The sequence below is a fragment of the Neofelis nebulosa genome, chromosome 7 (assembly GCF_028018385.1).
Source record: "Neofelis nebulosa isolate mNeoNeb1 chromosome 7, mNeoNeb1.pri, whole genome shotgun sequence".
NCBI classification, from domain to species: domain Eukaryota; kingdom Metazoa; phylum Chordata; class Mammalia; order Carnivora; family Felidae; genus Neofelis; species Neofelis nebulosa.
This window is the reverse complement of record NC_080788.1, coordinates 1,997,203-2,016,457: the sequence shown is the minus strand read 5'-3', so window position 1 is coordinate 2,016,457 and position 19,255 is coordinate 1,997,203. Positions and strand designations below refer to the sequence as shown.

General features: G+C 59.8%; 1 protein-coding gene across 10 annotated transcripts in view; it reads right to left on the bottom strand.

The window, feature by feature from the left end:
- The window catches only part of ARNT2 (aryl hydrocarbon receptor nuclear translocator 2), a 145,797-nt gene that overhangs the window by 90,423 nt on the left and 36,119 nt on the right, over positions 1–19,255 (bottom strand). For 9 of the 10 annotated variants that reach the window (XR_009263742.1, XM_058736360.1, XM_058736358.1 and 6 more), the window contains exons 2-5: positions 18,046–18,160; positions 11,883–11,930; positions 5,009–5,222; positions 1,455–1,668 (exon numbers count right to left, since the gene is read on the bottom strand). Coding sequence is in view for 9 of the 10 variants with exons in the window: in XM_058736360.1 (XP_058592343.1) it covers positions 1,455–1,668; positions 5,009–5,222; positions 11,883–11,930; positions 18,046–18,160 (591 nt within the window). In the remaining variant the exon portion in view is untranslated. Of the gene's footprint in view, positions 1–1,454; positions 1,669–5,008; positions 5,223–11,882; positions 11,931–18,045; positions 18,162–19,255 lie in introns of all 10 variants that reach the window. The other variant, XM_058736367.1, reaches the window with a different exon arrangement.

Genomic DNA, 19,255 nt, shown 5'->3' with positions numbered 1-19,255 from the left:
GGCCTTTGAGGAGATAACGTTAAATAGAGTCATGAGAGTGGGGCCCTAATCTGACCAATGTCCTCCCAGGAAGAGAGACATCATCGGGGGCGCCTGGGCACAGAGCAGACCACGTGAGGACACGGCGGGCAGGTGCCAGGGACAAGCCGGTGAGAGAGGCTTCAGGGGAAGCACAGTCTACCAAGGCCTGGGTCTTGGACTTCCGGAGGGTTCCGGAGTGTTCCGGAGTGCAAGAGCGTGAGAAAATAAATTTCTGCTGTGCCAGCCGCCAGTCTCTGGTATTTTTTACGGCGGCCCTAGCAAACGGACACAACAGGCAAAGCGTTCACCCCCCCCCGTCCCGCATTCACCAGGCTCCTGCTGAGGACACACACGTAGACGGAGACCCCGCGGCTCTCGGTGCAGCGGGGAACTGAAGGCACAGACGTGTCTACCACCCAGCGCAAGACAAACACGGCGGCCCAGGGGCTTGTTCTGAAAATGCAAATTTGTTCCAACGCGACTGAGCTGCTGGGGAACAATCCGAGTACGATGTGAGCTCTGTGTGCGCTTATGCGTGCTTCTGTCCACAAGGAATGCTGCGTGAACACAGAGAAGCGCACCCAGCTGAACGGAAGCACGCGGCTCACACACGCACGCGCTTCAGACACCTGCCGGGTCCCCCAGGCTGTCGCGCGTCACGAGCCACCTGTATCCGCCGTCACGACCACCTTTCGACTTCTAACATCACGTGAGTGTCCTCGCACAAAAACACTCAAGTGGCAACCCTTCCAGGACCCACCCGTACGAGTAAATTTCACGTCAGTCTCAAGGCCTGGTGCCACGTTCACGTTTATGAATTTCTTAACCGTTTAATGTGCAAAATTATGCTCCCATTTTTACCAGGTTCCTATTCCTGTTTTTATCTGTCAGCAATTCGTTCTTGAGTGTTGTGCTCCTAACCCGTCTCTTCCCGCTGGAGCTTTTATCTCCAGAGTCTGCGTACCACGGTGACTTCCAGGAATGCGTATGTTGTGTTATAGCAGAACTGCCTTATTTAGATGTTACGATAAGGAACTTCGTTGCAGGGAACTAAGTAAGGCCTAGGTAATAACTGCCTACGATCAGGATCACCATAATTAAGCTCTGAGAGGCATAAACCTCATCACAGACCATGTGGTTCTGGCTAACGTAGCAACATCGCCTCCTAGTGACAACATCCCCTAATTGCAGGTAGAATATAGAGAGTGGGGGGGAAAACCCTTATGTATTAAAATCGAATTGTTTAAATGTTACAAGGTAAATGAAGTCATTGCACAAGCCAAGTCAAATAGACCCCCTCACCTTTAGGCAGCTTTTTCTGACCTCCAGCTTCACCTTTAGGCAGCTTTTTCTGACCTCCAGCTTCCTGATCTGTTTACTGAAAGACATCCCTCTCCAGACTCACACAGCCCCCAGGAGGGGGCAGCACTGACCTGTCATGGAGTTTTCGGAGGTACACAGCTGCTCTCTCAGCTTCTCCACATCGTCGGGGTGCACCTGCTCGTACAGGGTGCTCCCAAACCACTCTGACTGGGGCTGGTTCAGCACAGGGGTGACGGAGTCAGACACGTAAATGACCCGTCCTGTCTCTGCCGCCACTACAAACAGAAAGCCATCGGCTGCTTCCAGGATGAGGTGCTTCAGCTCCTGGGAAGAGAAGATGGAGGTTAGGACAGAACACTGACAAACGCAGCCTCATTAAGTTGTCCTATCAGCAACCTTTGACTTTTGCTCCCTCACTGGGATACACAGTTTTAGAAACTTTGATTGCTTTTTTCTCATTGAAAAATAAGCTAAAAAATGCACAGAGCTTGTCCTAGCTCTGAGATACAGCTACTCCAAAGACTTCTGGCCCTGCCCAAACCAGCCCTCTCTTAGGGAGAGAAGGAAATTCTTGCCCAGGGCAGGGGCTGGAAAGCAAGGGAGTGATCACCAGAATGTGCTGGGCTGACATAGGTGTGAATAGCCTCACCTACATATTCAAGCTTCAGTCCTGTTGCTGGGGCACAAGAAGGGCCCGGGGCACAGGGCTCAATACAGAAGGTGCTGCTGCTGGAAGGGAGAGGAGGGGAAGAGAAAGGGGACAGTGAGGAGGGCAGTGTCCCAGCCACCGCTCCCGCATGGCTGGCGTGCACTTCCTCCCCTTCCTGCGCTCTGAGCGCAATGCCGGCAGTGGATATGGGAGTATCTCCTCATATTCGGGCACCCGTCAAACTTCCAGAACTCCTCGACAGACTCTCCGGGCAGCGTCGGGAGGCAGCAGGGCACACAGCATTGCCCACATCGCTTTATGGCGAGAAGAAAGGTTAGCTGCGCCAGCCCTGGGGTCGCGCTGACTCACGGGGCTTGTGATGGTCAGCGAGGGCAGGAAGGAAGCTGCGTGGAATCCGTGAACGGGCAGCGGGCAGCCCCACCATCATCCCAAGAGGGGCGTGAACGGAGCAGAGTCAACTCTGTTAAGATGTCTCTTCTTTGCCTGAAGGCGGCCCAAGTGTAGCCTACCTACCCGTGTCATTTTCGCATCAAGTCCGATGCAGTGTGCTCTGCCCCTCTGGGGGTTGAGGAGCTAACTCTCCCACATGCCCCGCGCCCACACGTGCGCCTCCAAACACCCCACGCACTCAGCAGGCTCCCGCCACAAAGGGCCACTTTCTGCTGGGAATCCTCGGTTCGGATGTCGCCCCACTGTAACACCGATTAAGCGCCCACAGCACACGCGGGAATCTGACGCATGGGGCCCAGCCCCAGGGCGCTCCGAGGACCCAAAGAAAATGCGGGTCTGCTGGTGAGCAGAATCTGGGGAGCTCTGAGCTCTTGGCTGGGTCAGAACTTGAACATCCTCGGCCTGGGACCCTAGGGCGGAAGCAGACTATATGGGATTTTCTAAGAAAAAGTTTGTTTTGTCCACTTCCCTTGCTTCGTCCTTCAGCTGATCTGTGCCGCCCCGCCGCTTCCTGAGCTCAGAGGATGGGTCAACACCTTCACGTTCAGGACCGCAAGAGCTCACAACCGGTAGGACCGTAAGAGGGGAGCAGGATGTCTGCGAATCAGTGGATCCCGTGCGCCGGCGGACGGGGCGGAGGCTGAAGGCTGCGGGAAGGTCTAGGGGTCGGAGCCTCACGCTGGTCACGGCCCCTCTGTCTACCCCTCCGCAGTTTTGTCTTCCGGGAGCACGTGATTCCTAATCAAGGTCATGGGCTTCCGAGCTCCAGTTAAACCAACAGGAAGGCCGGCAAGCACGGGTTCTGGAGGGAAAGAAGTGCCTCTCAACCCACGCAGCTGTGTGCCTCCGGGCACAGTACTGTCCTCAGCCTCCGTCTCTTCACACGGGTTTTTCCGGTGGGATTTTGTGACGCTGAATGAGCTCTTGCGTGTGGACACTCAGGAAGGGCTTGGCATACAGTCGGCGCCCCATAGATGCAGCTGTTGTCACCACTGACCACGGAATGGGCCGGACTCATGCAAGCAGAGTACCCGCCTCCCTCCTCACCTTCCCCATCCTCAGTCACCTAAGGACGAGGATTAACTTCAAAGGCGGACCCGGCAAGACTGTCGTGAGTTAAAGGGACCCGTAGAGAAAGCGTTGTTCTTACCCTGGCGGCTCGTGGGCACGTAACACATTTCTGCCCCGTCACCTGCCAGGGGATCCCCCCTCCCGTTACCGGCCAGGCCCTGTGGGAAGCAGAGCCTTGGTGGGTGGAGCTACCCTACGGAGGGGACACGGGGCTGGCAGCCAGGCCCCTACCGCCAGGCTCTGGGTCCCCCGGGTCACGGTCATGGCAAGGCCACAGCCTCCTCACACGTGCGAGGTCAGGCGCCAGGACGACGGGAAAGGGCAGGTAAGATCCTGTGGCCACAGAGCGGAAGTCACCCGCATCTGCCCCTTTTCCCCGTCCTTTTTCGGAACCTCGCTCCCCTGACCTGACACAGCCCGGCCCCACCAGAGCAGATGGCTCTGTCTCTAGTCACGCCTTTCGCTCCCGCCCCCGCGGCCCCACGCCCACGACCTCTTCCTGTCAAGCGCCCCGTCCCCGGCTCTCCGGGCGCGCTCTGGGCCCCGCCCCCCCCACGGCCCCGCACTGCTAGGGATTCAGGCCATGCTCTGCGGGCTCCTCAAAGTCTCCCTTACTTCTGTCCCGCCCACATTCTCCCACGGCCACCTCACCTTGCCTGTCCCACGCCCACCACCCTGGAACAAGTCCTTCCAGACCCACCGGCCCACGTGTCCTGCAAAAGCGTTCGGGGTCAGGGACGCAAAAAGCCTCCGTTCATTCCAGAGTCGAGCAAAGTGAAGCTTGGAGCGTTTGAGGACCTGCCTCTGACGGGCGCACAGGCCAGGGCTGAGAGTGGGACACGGGCCTTCCCGTTGACGCAGGGGTTTGTAAACTTGCTAAAACACTATCCCGCCAACCACTCCGCGTGTGAGCTCTTCGTCACGGATGGAAAGCACGGCTTTGGGGCCCGGCCAACCTGTGCCAGGGTCCGGCTCTGCCTCTGAGCGGTGGCCGGACCCTTTGTGAGCCACGACGCCCTCGTCTACACAGCAGGGACCAACACTAGCGGCCTCTCCCCCCGGCTAGAGTGAGGAGGAAGCGCGAAAACGGGCAGAGAGCTGGCAGCCGGCGGTGATGACGCCACGATTATCACCACGACCGCTCCCGGGCTGCCACCGTGATGGTATAGCCACCACTCGCTGGCACGGCGGCACGTGGCTTACACGGACACGGTCCCACGTCCGCACACTAAGCCCGGGGTGTTCTCGGAGAGATGCCTCACCGAGGTTTACGGGAAACGCAAAAGCAAAGGACACAGAGATGGACAAACACCGCCGCGAAGAAAGGAGTACAGCTTCCTGGTTCCACCCACCCCTCAACCTTTAACCCCTTTCCCCGCGTAGCTTGTGTCACCCCGGTGACGGTGACTTTGTCCCCTCCCCACAGTGACTCCGTGGGGACGCGAGGGCCCACGGACGAGCCACGGACGGTACCTGCTCCGTCAGGAACGACGGCTTGTAGGCGCCGTCTGTGGACTTGTTCCCTGTGCCCCTCATGGACTTCATGTGCGACACGGCCATGCGGAGGATGGTCAGCTTGTCCGGCTTCCGGGCCAGCGCGCTGCACGTGGGCACCATGTCCGACAGCTCCGTGATGTACTGGGTCATCTTGTTCCTCCGCCGCCGCTCGATCTCGCTGTGGTTCTCTCTTCCCGAGAGCGCGACAACAGGGCGGGGGAAAGACAAGCGTCAGACCAGCGGTCGCCGTCTAACAGGACCGGGCGGCGCGTCCGCTAACACCGACCCGGAACGGCTGCCGCTTCAAACACAGACCCCTTGCGGCCTTCCGGGGGGTGGGGCACAGGCTTCCGCAGGGCCCCGTCTCACCTCCGGGGGCGTCCTGAGCCCCTGTCATTGTTCCCACGCACCCGACTAGTTTCCACTAAGCACAGAGAATGGAGACCTGATCCCTCAGCCGCGGGAAGCAAAGGCAACGTGCGCGCGCGCCTGAATCCGCACGTGGGTGCACGCCCGCCCGCTGCTCGGAGTTGTGATCCACGTGGATGTGTGTCTCCTGCGGCCCTACAGTGAGAAGCACCGTGTGGCCTCACCATCCTCAGGGCCACGGACGGACGAGACCGTGGACAAACCTCTCCTGTAGGCCCGGCACCATGCACCTGTCACGGGAGGCGGCATGGGGGCGGTTGCTGGCCCCGGGACTCTGGGAAAGGCTGGGTGAGCTTGCTCAGGGTGGTGTCCTCGCCCCACCCCCTATCCCCCCAGGCCGGTCTGCACCTTGTCAAAGCAGACAGGTGGGGAGACGGTGTGCAGAGAATGCTGTCTGGGGCTGCCAAAGGGGGTACGACATCGGGCAGGAACTCTGGACGCTCAGGGACAGCAGCTGTGATGCAGGACGCAGCCTGTCCCCACCCAAGCCTGCCCTCTTGATGGGAACCCTGGACGAGCTTCCCTCCCGTCTCCTGCCCAAAGGCACTCTTAACGGCAGACGCGCACCCTCCTCCTGACAGCAGGAAGGGAGGCTGTATCTTGCTGGGCGTTCAGGGAACACCCTTCCTGTCCCGGCCAGCCCTTCCTGGGCAGCAGGGCAGAATGTCTGGAGAGCCGAGGAAGCCTAAGAAAAGCCACTCTGTGCAGCCCCATAATGAGCCTGGGGCTGGCCAGGCCCTCTGGGGGATCCGCAGAGGCACGTCCAGCCGGGAACCCTCCCTGGCGTCTGAGGCTTCTGCAGAAGGGGAAGGGACGCTCCTTCCCTGGGAAGCGGGCAGGTGCCCTGCCCCCCGGAGCCCTACAAGGCAGATTCTGCCAGGCGAAAGGCAGCCACACGTCCAGGCTGAAGATAAGGTCCCCGTGCAGCACAGAGAGGTGGGGACTGAGAAGGCCGACCCTCCCAAGAAGGGGCCAGGCCCAGCCTCTGGTCATCCCTGTCCCCAGCAGGACACACAGCCTCCACGTGTACATAGCACCTTCCGGCTCACCAAGGCCTCAACAGCCACATCGGACCCTCCCCACACCCTCTGTGGCAGAGGGGCCAACGGCTCAGAGGTACTGACTTAGCAGGACCTGAGCCAGGCCTCCCCAGCGCGCTCACCGGTCCCGGATCCAGAGCCGGAACGCCCCTGCCTTGACAGGCGTCATGGGGGAGGAAATGCCCGGCGGCTTCCGAGGGACACAGCTCGGGACTACATGTGACCCCAGAAATGATTTCCTCCCCGCTCCCCACAAAGTCCCGCTATTCTCCGGGCACTGTCACCACAAGTCACGGTTAATTCATCTCTGCAGGACAGAAACGGAGGAGGGGGGCAGCCGAACAAGGTAAGAAGGACATCAAAACCACGTCAATCACGTGGGCACCAAACATCTCATACGAAGCGAAGACCGGCCCACGTGGGCCTGATGTTAGAGACCCTGCTCCCCAGAAAACGGATCTCATTCCGAAGCGTTTTAACCCAGATCCTAACCCCAAACTGCTGAGTCTGTAAGAACCCCCAACTCAACGCCCTGGTCCCCCTGTGGCCCTGCCGAGGTCCGCCCCGCGTATCTGGGTCGTGAGCTCCAAGGACGCCAAGGCGTAGAGCGTTGGGAAAGTCTGGAAACGTCCACCTTGGGTCTTTGCTCTGGAGCCAGGAAAGCTCAGCTGGACATCTATCTCCCTGCCGTAAAGAGCGCTCCCGGGGCCAATGCACGTGTCCCACACCGGGCAGCAGGTTGGCAGGTGGAGGGGAACCCCTCCTCCCTCCTGGCCACCCTCTCTGCGTCAGGAGGGCATGGAGTGTCTTCCCACCTGGGAACACACTACCCGGCTTTCCAAGGATGCGCAGGCAAAGGGTTCTGGGAACCAACCGCCCTCCGCTTTTTCCGCCGGGGAAGGTCTCTGCAGGACACATCTGCCACACGGATTTTTTCTCCGGACCAACGGGGTTTTAGTCGCCATACATATAAACGAGACAGGTGGCAAATTCACAGGGAAAGACGAGAACTAAAGCATCATCACCACCTATCAAACCAAAAACGTGCTCTTGAGCGTAAATACCGCACAGAAGTCACGAGGAAAGTATCAGAACAGGTGCGATGAAGGATAAAAGGCTGACTCAGTGGAAACTTTTCTCTCACGAATAGCTTTCCTTATAGATAATGCTAGAGGTTCCTCGGCGAGGCTCCCCCAGCAGTGGCTGGGGGACCAGTGCAGCCGGGTGCCCTACGCGTCCCAGGAAAAAGACATGTCAGAGACGGGGTGGGGCCTCAGGAAGGTCGCTTAGACCCATTCGTTGAAGGGGGAGAGAGCCTCGTAAAGCCTCCAGGGGGGGTTGATTCCAGGCTTACAGGACGCCCCACGCACTGTGGCCGGGTTCACAGAACAGGTGTGAGAAGGCCGGCAAGGTCTCTGGGGTGTTTAGAGCCGGGGTCCAGAGTGAGTCCGAATACGGCAGAAAACCAGGTTGATAACATGCAGGGGCAGGAATGAAAGGTTGGGAGGGAAGTTGTAAATCGAATGTCAAAAGGGTTTGACTTGCGTGGGCACATGTGTGTGCACACACACACACGTGCAAATCACGCAAAGAGCACCGTGTCTAGGTCTGACGGTTGATGGCGGCTCCGGGCTGTCAGGTGTCCCTGCAGCGACATTCGAGCCAGCACCCACTGCTGGTGGCCGAGCCCGGCCGCAGGCACATGCGGAAAGGAACCCTGGACCCACCGGAAAATGCACCACGGGGCAGCGGCGGGGGTGGGGGAGGAAGAAGCGTGGGGAGGAGGCTTGGGGTTGGAGGCCCTGCTGGGGGCGGGGGCAGGACAGGTGCTCACCTCCCAGGTGGGCCAGGACCACCCACACAGGTGGGGAGGGGGGACGGGGCTCACAGTGGCCTCCCGGAAAGAGGGCCTGCCCCACTCCCGGCTGCCGGGGAGACTCACGTTTGCAGAAATGCTTTCTGGAGTGTGATCGGTTCCCCCGGGTCCCTGACTGACACGGGAGCTCGCGGGACGGCCGTGCGGTCAGGCTCCGTGCTCTCGACGGAAGCTGTCCTCCCCAGACCCGGCCCCGGAAGCAAGGTCACTCTGTACCCCTGCTTCTCTTGCCTCTTTGGCAAAAATCGCTCCTCCTGTGATGCTCGGGCCGCCCGTCTCTATCGCCCTCGAGGCCCTAGTCACGGTCACCCATCGGCTGCACATGCAGACACGGCACGGTGTGGGGGCCAATGGCACGTAGCCCACCTCCTGTCCCCTCCCCCTCCCGCAGGCCACGGCCAGCCCCTCCCACGGCTGCACCCCCACCGTTGGAACACAGCCCCCCCCACCCCCGCCCGCATCAGCTCTCAGGTGCCCGTGGAACCTGCACCGTTCTTCCAATGCACACCTGCCCTGCCCTGCCTCCGGCCCCCTCATTGTCCGGGGGCCGGCAGAGGCGACACGGCGTGCCTGAGACAAGTCTGGGGTGACCCGAGCTGGATCCCACGGATGCCGACAGAGAAGGGGGCGGAAAACCTTAGAGCCCACTCCACACCACAGACCGCAGACCGAGGAGGCTCCATCCTGAGAATGGAGACTTGGTCCTCATCCGTCCCGACCCTGGCCTCACCCCACCCCCTCCGAGCTGGGCCCCTGCCCCTGGCCCCCACTTCGTGCACCTGCCTCACCCCTGACCCTGCATCCGTGGCAAATCCGCATCCTCCTACCCAAACAGCTGGCTGTCCCTCTAAGAAAACGGCCATGACTTACCTCCTATGTGACAGTGACCATAGTTCCCAAATAAGAAACTGAGACATGAGGTCTGATGACGGGTTTGACTTTCGGACCACCCTGGAGAAAGCCTGGGAAAGCTGGCTGAGCAAACATCAGGGGCCGGAAGCCGCGGCTCAGCACCCCGGCCGGATTCTGAGTCACAAATCTGCACTGGGTGCGGGGCGGCACCTGGCCACCCTCTCTTCCAGGGCCTCCCTGGGGGGCTTCTCCCGGCTGACCGTGAGCAGAGGGGCGGGACGCCGAGAGACCCCAGGCGTGCCGCGCACACGGCCGCCAGGGGCCACCCGAAGCGGCCTCTCCAGCCTGCTCCGCAGGGCACCCTGGCCGCTGGCCGCGTGAGGGCTGGGGATGGTCTCTGCCGGCTGGCCCAGCTCCGAGCGGCCGGGATGCACCCGCCGGCTGCCCGGTCCGTGGACCACCCCCCCACCCTGTGACACAGTGGTGCGGCCCCGACTCCTGCTGAAACACATCCCATCTTTCCCCCTCGTTTCTCAAGTGTGGAAGGAAGGACGCGGCCCGCAGAGGCCTCGCTGTGAACTCTGGCCGTGGAAAAACTGACTTGCGGACGGGCGGGCTAATGAGATAGCTGCCCAGAATCTAAGGTTTGTTCTTAAAGATGGGCCTTCATACAATGAGCTCTTTGTAGCCTGCCCTGTGATTTCATCCCTGACTCAGATCCTCAATGTCAGGCAAATGTCACTCGGTACCTCTCCTCCTCTCTGTCCTGAGGCCCCAGGGATCACGGTCTCCTGAGCTCGACACGGTGCGCAATGTCGTCTCAAGGGGGATTCTGACCGGAGAAACCCGGCGGGCGGGGGAGGGGGTCGCTGTCTCCTTACGAAGGGAGGCTGGGTAAGGCGCCCATGGACCAGGACAGGGAGCCATGTGCCCTTACGTCCAAGGGCTACTCCCATTTCGGGAACAAAGCACTCCCTGCAATTAAAGCTATTCCCTCGGGGCACCTGGGGGCTCGGTCGGTGAAGCGTCCGACTTCAGCTCAGGTCATGATCTCCCAGTTCGTGGGTTCGAGCCCCACGTCGGGCTCTGTGCTGACAGCTTGGAGCCTGGAGCCTGCTTCCCATTCTGCGCCTCCCTCGCTCTCTGCCCCTCGCCCAGTTGTGCTCTGTCTCTCTCTGTCTCTCAAAAATAAATAAACGTTAAAAAATTTCTTTCTAAATGTAAAGCTTTTCCCAAGAAACAAGTGGGCGTCCAAGCTGGAGCTCTGTCCACACTGAGGGAAAACACTACATGCTTCTGTGACTCAAACTCACGTCTTGTTTCAATTAGAAAACTCCGGGGTCATTAGAGAGCACAGTATTCTCCGTCTCCTCTCTGTGGTCTCCCCCGGAGCCCACATTGAGGACGGGAGGACCAGGTTGGGGAGGACAGTGCCTCCAGGAGGTATGTTTACTACGTGCAGACGCCGGGAGGCCCCGAATAGTAACGGGACGTGTGTTCCTCTCCATTTGGGGTGACATGTGCTCAATTCACAGCCACGACGTGGGCGAAAAGAACCGTGACCTAAAATAACTGCTGTGGGGGCCAGCAAACTGGGGAGGTCAGTGGGCCTGGGGCTCCCCACGGACATCATCCTTCTAAAAACCTAGAAAAAATCACCAAGGCCGTCAACGGAAACTGTGGAGTGCAGACGCCAGAGGAAGGCACCCGTCACCCGGGGCCGGGTTTCAAGTCCCTCCACAAGCGAGAATCAGGGATGGGGCAGGCACTTTGCCAAGAGGATGGAGCGATCCGTGCCTCTCTCTCCACACAGCCAAACCGCCTAGTGTAACGCACACAAAACAACGCAAAAAAAAAGAGAGGAAAAAGAAAAGACAAAGAGGGACGGGCCGAGGGGCTGCGCCTGCCTTACCCTTCCTGTACGCGATAGTTGACCACCTGCATCCGCGGCCCCGCCCTTCCGGGAGGTGGTCTGCACTCAGGACAGCCCCTGAGCCCCATTAACCACGCTGTCAACGTGCCCGGTGAGGAACACGGCCCCCAGGACCTCACAGTGCCGCGCCCCGGCCACCCACTGCCTTCCTTTCCCCTTTTGTCCGTGCTAGGAGAGGCCGAATCTTTTCTCTAAACCTGAGCTCTAGGTCTGTTAAAAAGGAGTCCAGGGGCCTGTGTGGCTGGGTTCAGTCCGTTAAGCATCTGACTCTGGGTTTCGGCCCAGGTCATCATCTCAGGGTTGTGAGATCAAGACCCACATTGGGCTCAGTGCTGACAGCGTGGACCCTGCTTGGGATCCTCTCTCTCTGCCCCTCCCCCACACGTGTGTGCTTTCTCGTTCTCAAAAATAGACTTTAAAAATATTTTTAAGAAGAGATTTAAAAAGGAGCCCGTAATGCTCGGCAATCATTGTTTAAAGAGCTAACTGCACTTTTGAGACCAACAATCCTGCCCTGGTGACCGGACTCCGCGATCTGGCCGGCGTGCGGGAAGGGCTACCTCTAGCTGCCTGTCACTGGGTCAAACACGGGCCCGGGATGAGGGACAATCAAGGGGCCCGACTACAGGCAACGGCTTGTCCAGCGACAAACTGGGTGTCCCAGTACGGTGACGGCCGGCTGTGGCTTCTTGGAATCCGAGGGGCATAAAGCAAACTCACCTGGAAAATTTGCTGGGTCCTTCTCCGTCTTCGTCGTCAAAGTCCATCCTGAAAAGTCAAGAGCATGAGGAGACTCATTACAGGCAGGACACATCACTGGTGACCCGAGCTGCTGGCACCGAGGGGGCTCCATGCAGGGGGACAAATGCCCCACCCTCCCAAGCCCCAGCTGTTTGGTAGACGCTCGGACGCGGTCAGCCAACGGGTTCGGTACAGGAAAGGGCAAAAGGAAGGGTGTGCATATATGTGCCATTCATTACGTGGTCGGGGACTTGTGCAAAGGGGCCCCCACGGGCCGCCGGCGGCTTGCAAACGCTGCCCTGCAAAGGTCCACGGTGCCTGATGTCACCCCCACCCCTGCAGCTCTGGGGCACCTGCTCCCCGCCACGTGGTTTGTTCCACGACAACTGCATCCTGCACTGTTCCCTGGCATATCATCGGCAGGCCACAAACGCCCCAGGGGCCCTAAGACAGGAAGCTTTAAGGACGATAAAGGGACCCGCACAGGCTGTGCTGCCTGAGAACGTGGCCGCTCTGGAGGAGTCCGAGTGAAAGGGGCGTTGAAGGCCACTATCCCCTATGGTCCAAACCCAAACAAACGCATGCAGAGGAGAAACCTGGGGACTGAGCTGCTCAAAGAACTCGTCTGCCTGTTGAAACCCACCGAATCCTCACGACCCCACCTCCCTGGGCCTCTCCGTACGCACATAAAACAGTCCTGATAGGCATTTGTTTAACTGATATCCCAAACTCCCCTGAGAACACCAATCCCCTCCAACAGCAATTAACGCGGCTCCTCAAGATGCTGGGGCAGTTAATTCGGATAAACTGTGCCCAGAATCTCCCAGGAGCAAAATAAGAAATCGTATGGATGTCCTGGCCATTCGGGCCGAGGGGGGCTCCTTGGGGAAAGCCTGAGCCACTGCACTGCCCACCCCGTTCCCAGTGGGACTGAGGGGCCAGTGAGGTGCGGTCCCATGGGCTCCACGTAGAGGACGGCCAGCCGCCCCACCGCCGGTGCTGAGAAGCCCCCACTGGCGACGCTGGGCCCAGGGGCGGAAGGTGAGCCAGCCTCGTGGGGAACACGATCCCCACCTCCAGCCCCAGGTGGGCAGTGGTGACTCAGGGAAGGTACAGGACGCCGCCCCGGCCACCAGGAAAGGCCAGGTGCACAGGCAGGGCCATCCCCAGGCACGCGCACACACACACACACACACGCACGCACGCACGCACGCACGAGAGAGGCCCCTCATGAGATAAATCGTATTCTCTGGCTTCGGGGTAACTTGGGGGACTCTGGGACTGGACTTAGGGCAAAGGACTATTTTCTTCTTAAAATGGGATCATTTGGTTGTTTTTGTTTTGCTTTTCGTGCGGTGTGGCCAGAGTCCTAATCTGCTGCCCTGATGATGGGATCCAATGCCAGTTTGGAATCCCTTATGTCCAGACGCTCGGGCCACACTAGCTGCCGGGGACAGAACAGAAGGCACGAGGCAAGAGTAGGGACACGGCAGTGACGACAAACACCCCCAGGCACGAAGGGCAGGTGCGGCGGGGAAGAAAAGTGCTGAGGAAGCGAAAGGAGAGTTGAAGGGCCACGTACGCACCACTGCAGAGACAGACCTGCAGCCCCCTGTGACGCCTGGGTGACAGGGTGCCAGGCGCCAGCCACAGGCTCGCCTGCGTGGTGGGCAAATGGGGGCCGAACGCGTGGCTCTCCAAATGGTGCAAAGCCATCGTTATGCCGCACCGTCACGAAGCCGGCTCCCCACCCTCACCAGGAATTACATCCGGAGAGCCACCAAAAATGCGGCCACCAAATCCCCCCCCCACCGTCCTCTGCGGAGCCACAGAGCGACGCTGCCCCCTAGCGCTCCCCGCGGGACAGTGCAACTGAGCGGTCCGCACAAAGATGACCTAAGCCCCCGAATGCAAGAGACTCTGTCAAGGAAAAGACGCTGCATTTGCAAAATTTTCAGAATTCCTGAGGATTTAGGTAAGCGCTTGGCCAAAACATGCAGCGAGTGTGAGATGCTCTGTTATCTGCACGATGCCGGTCAGGGCACGCCGACAGGAGTGTGAGAATCGGGCTCCCGCAAGACGCCGTGCATTCATAAGCCCCCCGTCCTCGTGTTTGGGGTGACAAGACATCCCGACCTTCCCGGGCTGAGAGGGCTCCCAGGACGCCGGGCGCCAGTGCTAACACTGGGGGCGTCCCGGGCCAGCCAGGACGCTTGGTCACCCTGGTTTTCGCAAAGACAGCTCCGATCTCTACGGGGACCTCGCTGGTGCAGACAGACGGGGACGTAAGCCATCCGGGCGGGGTACGCGGTCCCCGCTGGGGCCGGGTCAGCTGTGGCTCCGGCGAGGGAGCCAGGGGACCGGGAAGGGACGGCCCTGCTCTGGAGCCAGAGTTCCCTGGGGTCAGCGGGAGCTCGGGAACCAGGGTTTGTCCGCAGACGATTAGAGACCACGAAACCGTGCCTCCCCTCTTGTGCACACGTGACCACACGTGTGCAGCGATGAGATTCGGTGACTCGGAAAAGCACGATACGGGGCTGAGCCCAGCAGATAAATCAGTGCACAGACAACGGGCCAAACCCTCAGGACAAGTCACCTGACCTCACGGGCCTCCCTGCTCAGCAGCACAGGAAACCTAGCCCCTGGGGACACGGCCACAACCAGGACGCTGCCTTTGGGTCTCTGTCACCCCTTCACACCCCGACTTTAAACACGACAATAACGAGGCTTATTTCTTCTGCTGTAAAAGCTCTAAGTCAATCACGCTTGGCTCTGTGTCCTCCAAGTGCCTCTGTCACGAAGCCTCTGGATAACAACGGAGAGAACCAAAACGGGACTTCTGAGTCTTACCATGTTCACTTTCAAGAATTCGGTACAAAACGTTGGGCTGAAAATGCACTGCCTCACTTTCCTGCCAACGAGCAAGAACTCGTACCTCAGTACGGGGCCAGGAAAGGCTGCTCTGGGCGCGCGAGTAGTTAAGAGTCGGCCGTGTGCGTCCCCGGGACAGACCGAGTCGCGACCACGACGCGTCCGCAAAGCTGAGTCGGCGGACGGAGCTCGCCTGTGCTCTGCAGGAGAGGGGGCAGCAGGGGAGGACGCTGGGCCAGCCCGAGGCCCCCGGCCACGACCAGAAGTGCGCCCCCCCCCACGCTAGCCCTGAGATCGGGGGGGGGGGGGGGGTCTCGGCAAAGATGAACAAAGTGACTTGCTTCAGCACCCCCCCCCCCAACATGTGGAATCACTTTGCAAAGAATCTGAAACTCCTGAACCTTCACCTTGTGTCCCGGCGGCCAGCGGGGTGCTCGGCTTGCCCTCAGCTCCCGGGGAAGGCTGCCGGGGCAGGGTGAGGACATCCAAGCCCCGAGGGTCCTCAGGGACGGGCCAGGCAGGCGGCCAGGCGGGTCCAAGGCCTGCGAGGGGCCGGCTCTGCGGGGACGGCCGGGTGGCCATCCCGGGATTCCGGACGCTTCCTCCACCAGAAAGCCCCGGACAGGAGTGGAGGGCGGGCAGAGGGCCCCCGCCCATTGCCGCTTCCTTTCCCCATCACCCGGGCCCCTTCTCTCTTCTCCCTCCCACCCCTGCCTGTGGCTCCCGGCGCACCCCCACATTCCGTGGATAAAGGCGTCTGTCCTGGGACAGAAGCAGGGCCCTGCCGTGGGGTCACCTGCGTGCTGATGAGCGTGACCTCCATCATGCTCTCCTTTGCGTTTGTCTCAGTGTTGAGGCTGCGGCCAGAGTGTTCGCAAGAGTAGAGCAGGGGCCTCGATCACACAGCTTCAGCACCGGTGAAAACACCAGGTGTGAGAAGCACTCTGGACAGAGCCCTGTGGGAATGGGCACTTCCTTGCTTGGACACAGGGGCCGAGTCCCCAAGTCACTGGGGTTGTAGCAGAAGGAGCCGCAGTGTGCTTGCTCCCCCCCATGATGGGGAGAAGGAAGCCGGCACCTTCCTCACGAGGGAGGACCACGGAGGACAGGCCTCCTATTCTGTGGCAAAGGGCCCACGCCTTGTCCACAGTCGGCCAATGGTCAGCACCGTACCCCCTCCTGAACTTCTCCTTTCTGTTCTTTTTTTAAATTTTTTTAACTTTTTTTTTTTTTTTTTGAGAGAGAGACAGACAGAGCTTGAGCAGGAGAGGGGCAGAGAAAGAGAGGGAGACCCAGAATCCGAAGCAGGCTCCAGGCTCCAAGCTGTCAGCACAGAGCCCGACGCGGGGCTCGAACTCACAAACCGCAAGATCATGACCTGAGCTGAAGTCGGACACTCAACCGACCGAGGCCCCCAGGCGCCCCTCCTTTCTTTTCCTGACACTGGACGTGCTGGGCAGGGCTGGTGCCGACCTCAAGGACGTGCTGTGTGTGGTCTGCTCGGGAAGGGAAGCTGGGACAACTTCTGCAGAGGAGACACTGACCACAACCCAACTGCCAGCCAGGGCTGGAAGCACAAGTCAGGGTCCAGATGTGGGCTGCGGGCCCATGTGGCCCAGCCCCGAGCGGGACGGGAAGGGGGGCAGGACTCCCGGAGGTTCAGCACCGGCCCCCGGTACCGAGGGGCTGATCACCCTGCAAACCACGGGCTGGGCCTGACCATCTGGCCTCTTCTTAGAAAGGACGAGGCCAGCCATGGGGCTCCGTCTCCAGGGGACGGAAGTGAGGGAGCCACACGTTTGAAATAATTTCTGGGACGTCTGGGTGACTCATTGGGTTAAGTGTCCGACAGGCACAGGTCATGATCTCGCCATTCCTGAGTTCGAAGCCCCGCGTCGGGCTCTGTGCCGACCGCTCGGAGCCTGGAGCCTGCTTCGGATTCTGCGTCTCCCTCTCTCTCCGCCCCTCCCCTGCTCATGCTCTGTCTCTCTCTCTCTCTCTCTCTCAAAAATAAACCAACATTAAAAACATTTTTTTAATAATTTCAGGGGCGCCTGGGTGGCTCAGTGGGTTGAGCATCCGACTCTCGGTTTCAGCTCAGGTCCTGATCTCAATGATTCGTGGGTCTGAGCCCCGTGTCAGGCTCTGCACTGATGGGGCGGAGCCTGCTTGGGATGCTCTCTCTCCGTCTCTCTGCCCCTCCCCTCCTGGTGAGCTCTCTCTCTCTCAAAATAAATAAACATAAAAAAAAATAACAAAGTAAGTTCAAAACACCTGGAATCTGTTAAAAAACAAGTCGGTTGAGGGGCGGACGGGACCCGCACCCCTGCAGTGGCACGGCGGGGCCTCAGCCTCACCCCACGGCCGGTGTGGGGGTTCTGCTCCAGCACCCACTCTGCTCGCCGCGGTCCTGCCATGAGGACCGGCCCCGTGGCTGTGGGGTCACTGCACCTGCGCACCGCGAGCGGCCTCTGCAAACCCCCCCGACACCCTTGGAAATCTCGGCCCCTCATGTAAGGGCCACGCGGCGCACCGTGACAGACTGATGTCCGTCAGGAGGAAGTCATCGGCCATTTCGCTGGGGACAACACTGACCTGATGGGCAAAGGGCCGGGGGTCAGACAGGGTGTGAAAACGTCCGTCCCGTGTTCCCTGCAGGGATTGCTGTCAGCTGCCTCGTTCTTTAGACCTGTGCCTGGGACCACAGGTGCTACGCTCATGACGAGATGCGGTTTTCGGTCCCCCCAGCTCAAGGGCCATGTCCGCCCGGCACCCCCCGCCCCCAGCCCTGGCCCGCACCCCTTCAGCAGCATCATTAGCAGCACAGACAATGCAAACGCCTGGCCTTCAGCTGCCGGGCTGTAGCCAAGGTTTCGAAAGGAATTCCTACAAATTCCTGCACAGGACGGAGCAGAGGCAGAGCACCAGGGGGGTCCTCGCCACCCGCCCGGAGCTCAGGCCTGCAGCCTGCCCCCCCCCCCCCACCGGCTGGCGTGCGGAGGCAGGGGGACGGAGGGCGCCCCCTCCCAGAGATGGCCTGAGCAGGGCCCAGGGGGCCGCGACCCACCTCCCCATCACAAGGACAAGCAAACAGAAGGTCCCAGCTGGGTGCAAATCATGCGCAGAGTTGGGGATCTTGCAAAATCTAAACGGTATGCAAACCGCTGAGCTTTGATTCTCCAGAGGGGGAGAGACACTCTTGCCCTAACGGGTCGAGAGCGTTGCCCAACACGTATTAAGCCGGATTCCTGGAAACGCTGAGGGTGCTTACCCGGAACGCCGCTTTCCTCCACGGGCGGGCATGGCTCCCGCCATCCTCACCTGTCCCGTGGCCGCCATGGGGGCAACAGGCAATGTCACCGATCCAGGGATGTCTGAAGCCATTTCTGGAATGCAGACAAGAGAGGGTCTGTCAATGCCGCGAAAGGAACGAGCGAGAAAGTCACCCAGCAGTACCGGAAGCGGCCTCTAGGAGGTGCCCTTACGCAGAGCCAGGTGGTGAAAGAGGGCACAGATCTGCAGCTTTCATAGGGACACCTGGAGGGACACCCGGAGGCAGGTAAGACTTCCACGGACGCAGCAGCGTGGCCAAAACCTGAGGGGAACGAGCACCATGGAAAGCAAAACCGCTCGGATGCAGCAAACCCACCGAGAGGCAGGAGTCAGCCCCCCGCGGCCCCTGCCACCCGGGCGTTGGTCCTCAGGGGCGAAGACTGTTCCCCATCCTGAATTTGGACTCAGAACCCTGGATATAGAGCCCTGCATGGCCCTGCCACTCACCACGAGGACACTGAGGCCCAGGGAGCCTCAAAGTATCACCACAGGCCGCAGGATGAGCCAGTGACAGGGCCCGTCCGATGCCCCAGCTCTCACGGGATCACGCTCCCCAGGATGAGCATTAACGTAAAGAACAAGAAGGTCTGAAAGATCCACCAGCTGGTGAATGAACAAGGAAAATGTGGAATCTACGGTGGAGTATTCCTCGGCGATCAAAAAGAATGAGGTTTTGCCAGTCGCAACAACGTGGCTGGAACTACAGGGAACTATGCCAAGCGAAATTAGTCAGAGAAAGACCAATATCACAGGACTTCACTCCTTTGTGGAATCTGAGACACACAACAGATGAACACAGGGCAAGGGAAGGAAAAATAAGATGAAAACAGAGAGGGAGGGGCGCCTGGGTGGCTCAGTCGGTTGAGCGTCCGACTTCGGCTCAGGTCACGATCTCGCGGTCCGTGAGTTCCAGCCCCGCGTCGGGCTCTGTGATGACAGCTCAGAGCCTGGAGCCTGCTTCGGATTCTGTGTCTCCCTCTCTCTCTGTCCCTCCCCCATTTGCGCTCTGTCTCTCTCTGCCTTTCAAAAATGAATAAATGTTAAAAAAAAAAAAAAAATTAAAAAAAAACAACAGAGAGGGAGACAAACCATAAGAGACTCAAATGCAGAGAACAAAGTGGAGGTTGATGGAGGAGTGGGTGGGGGGA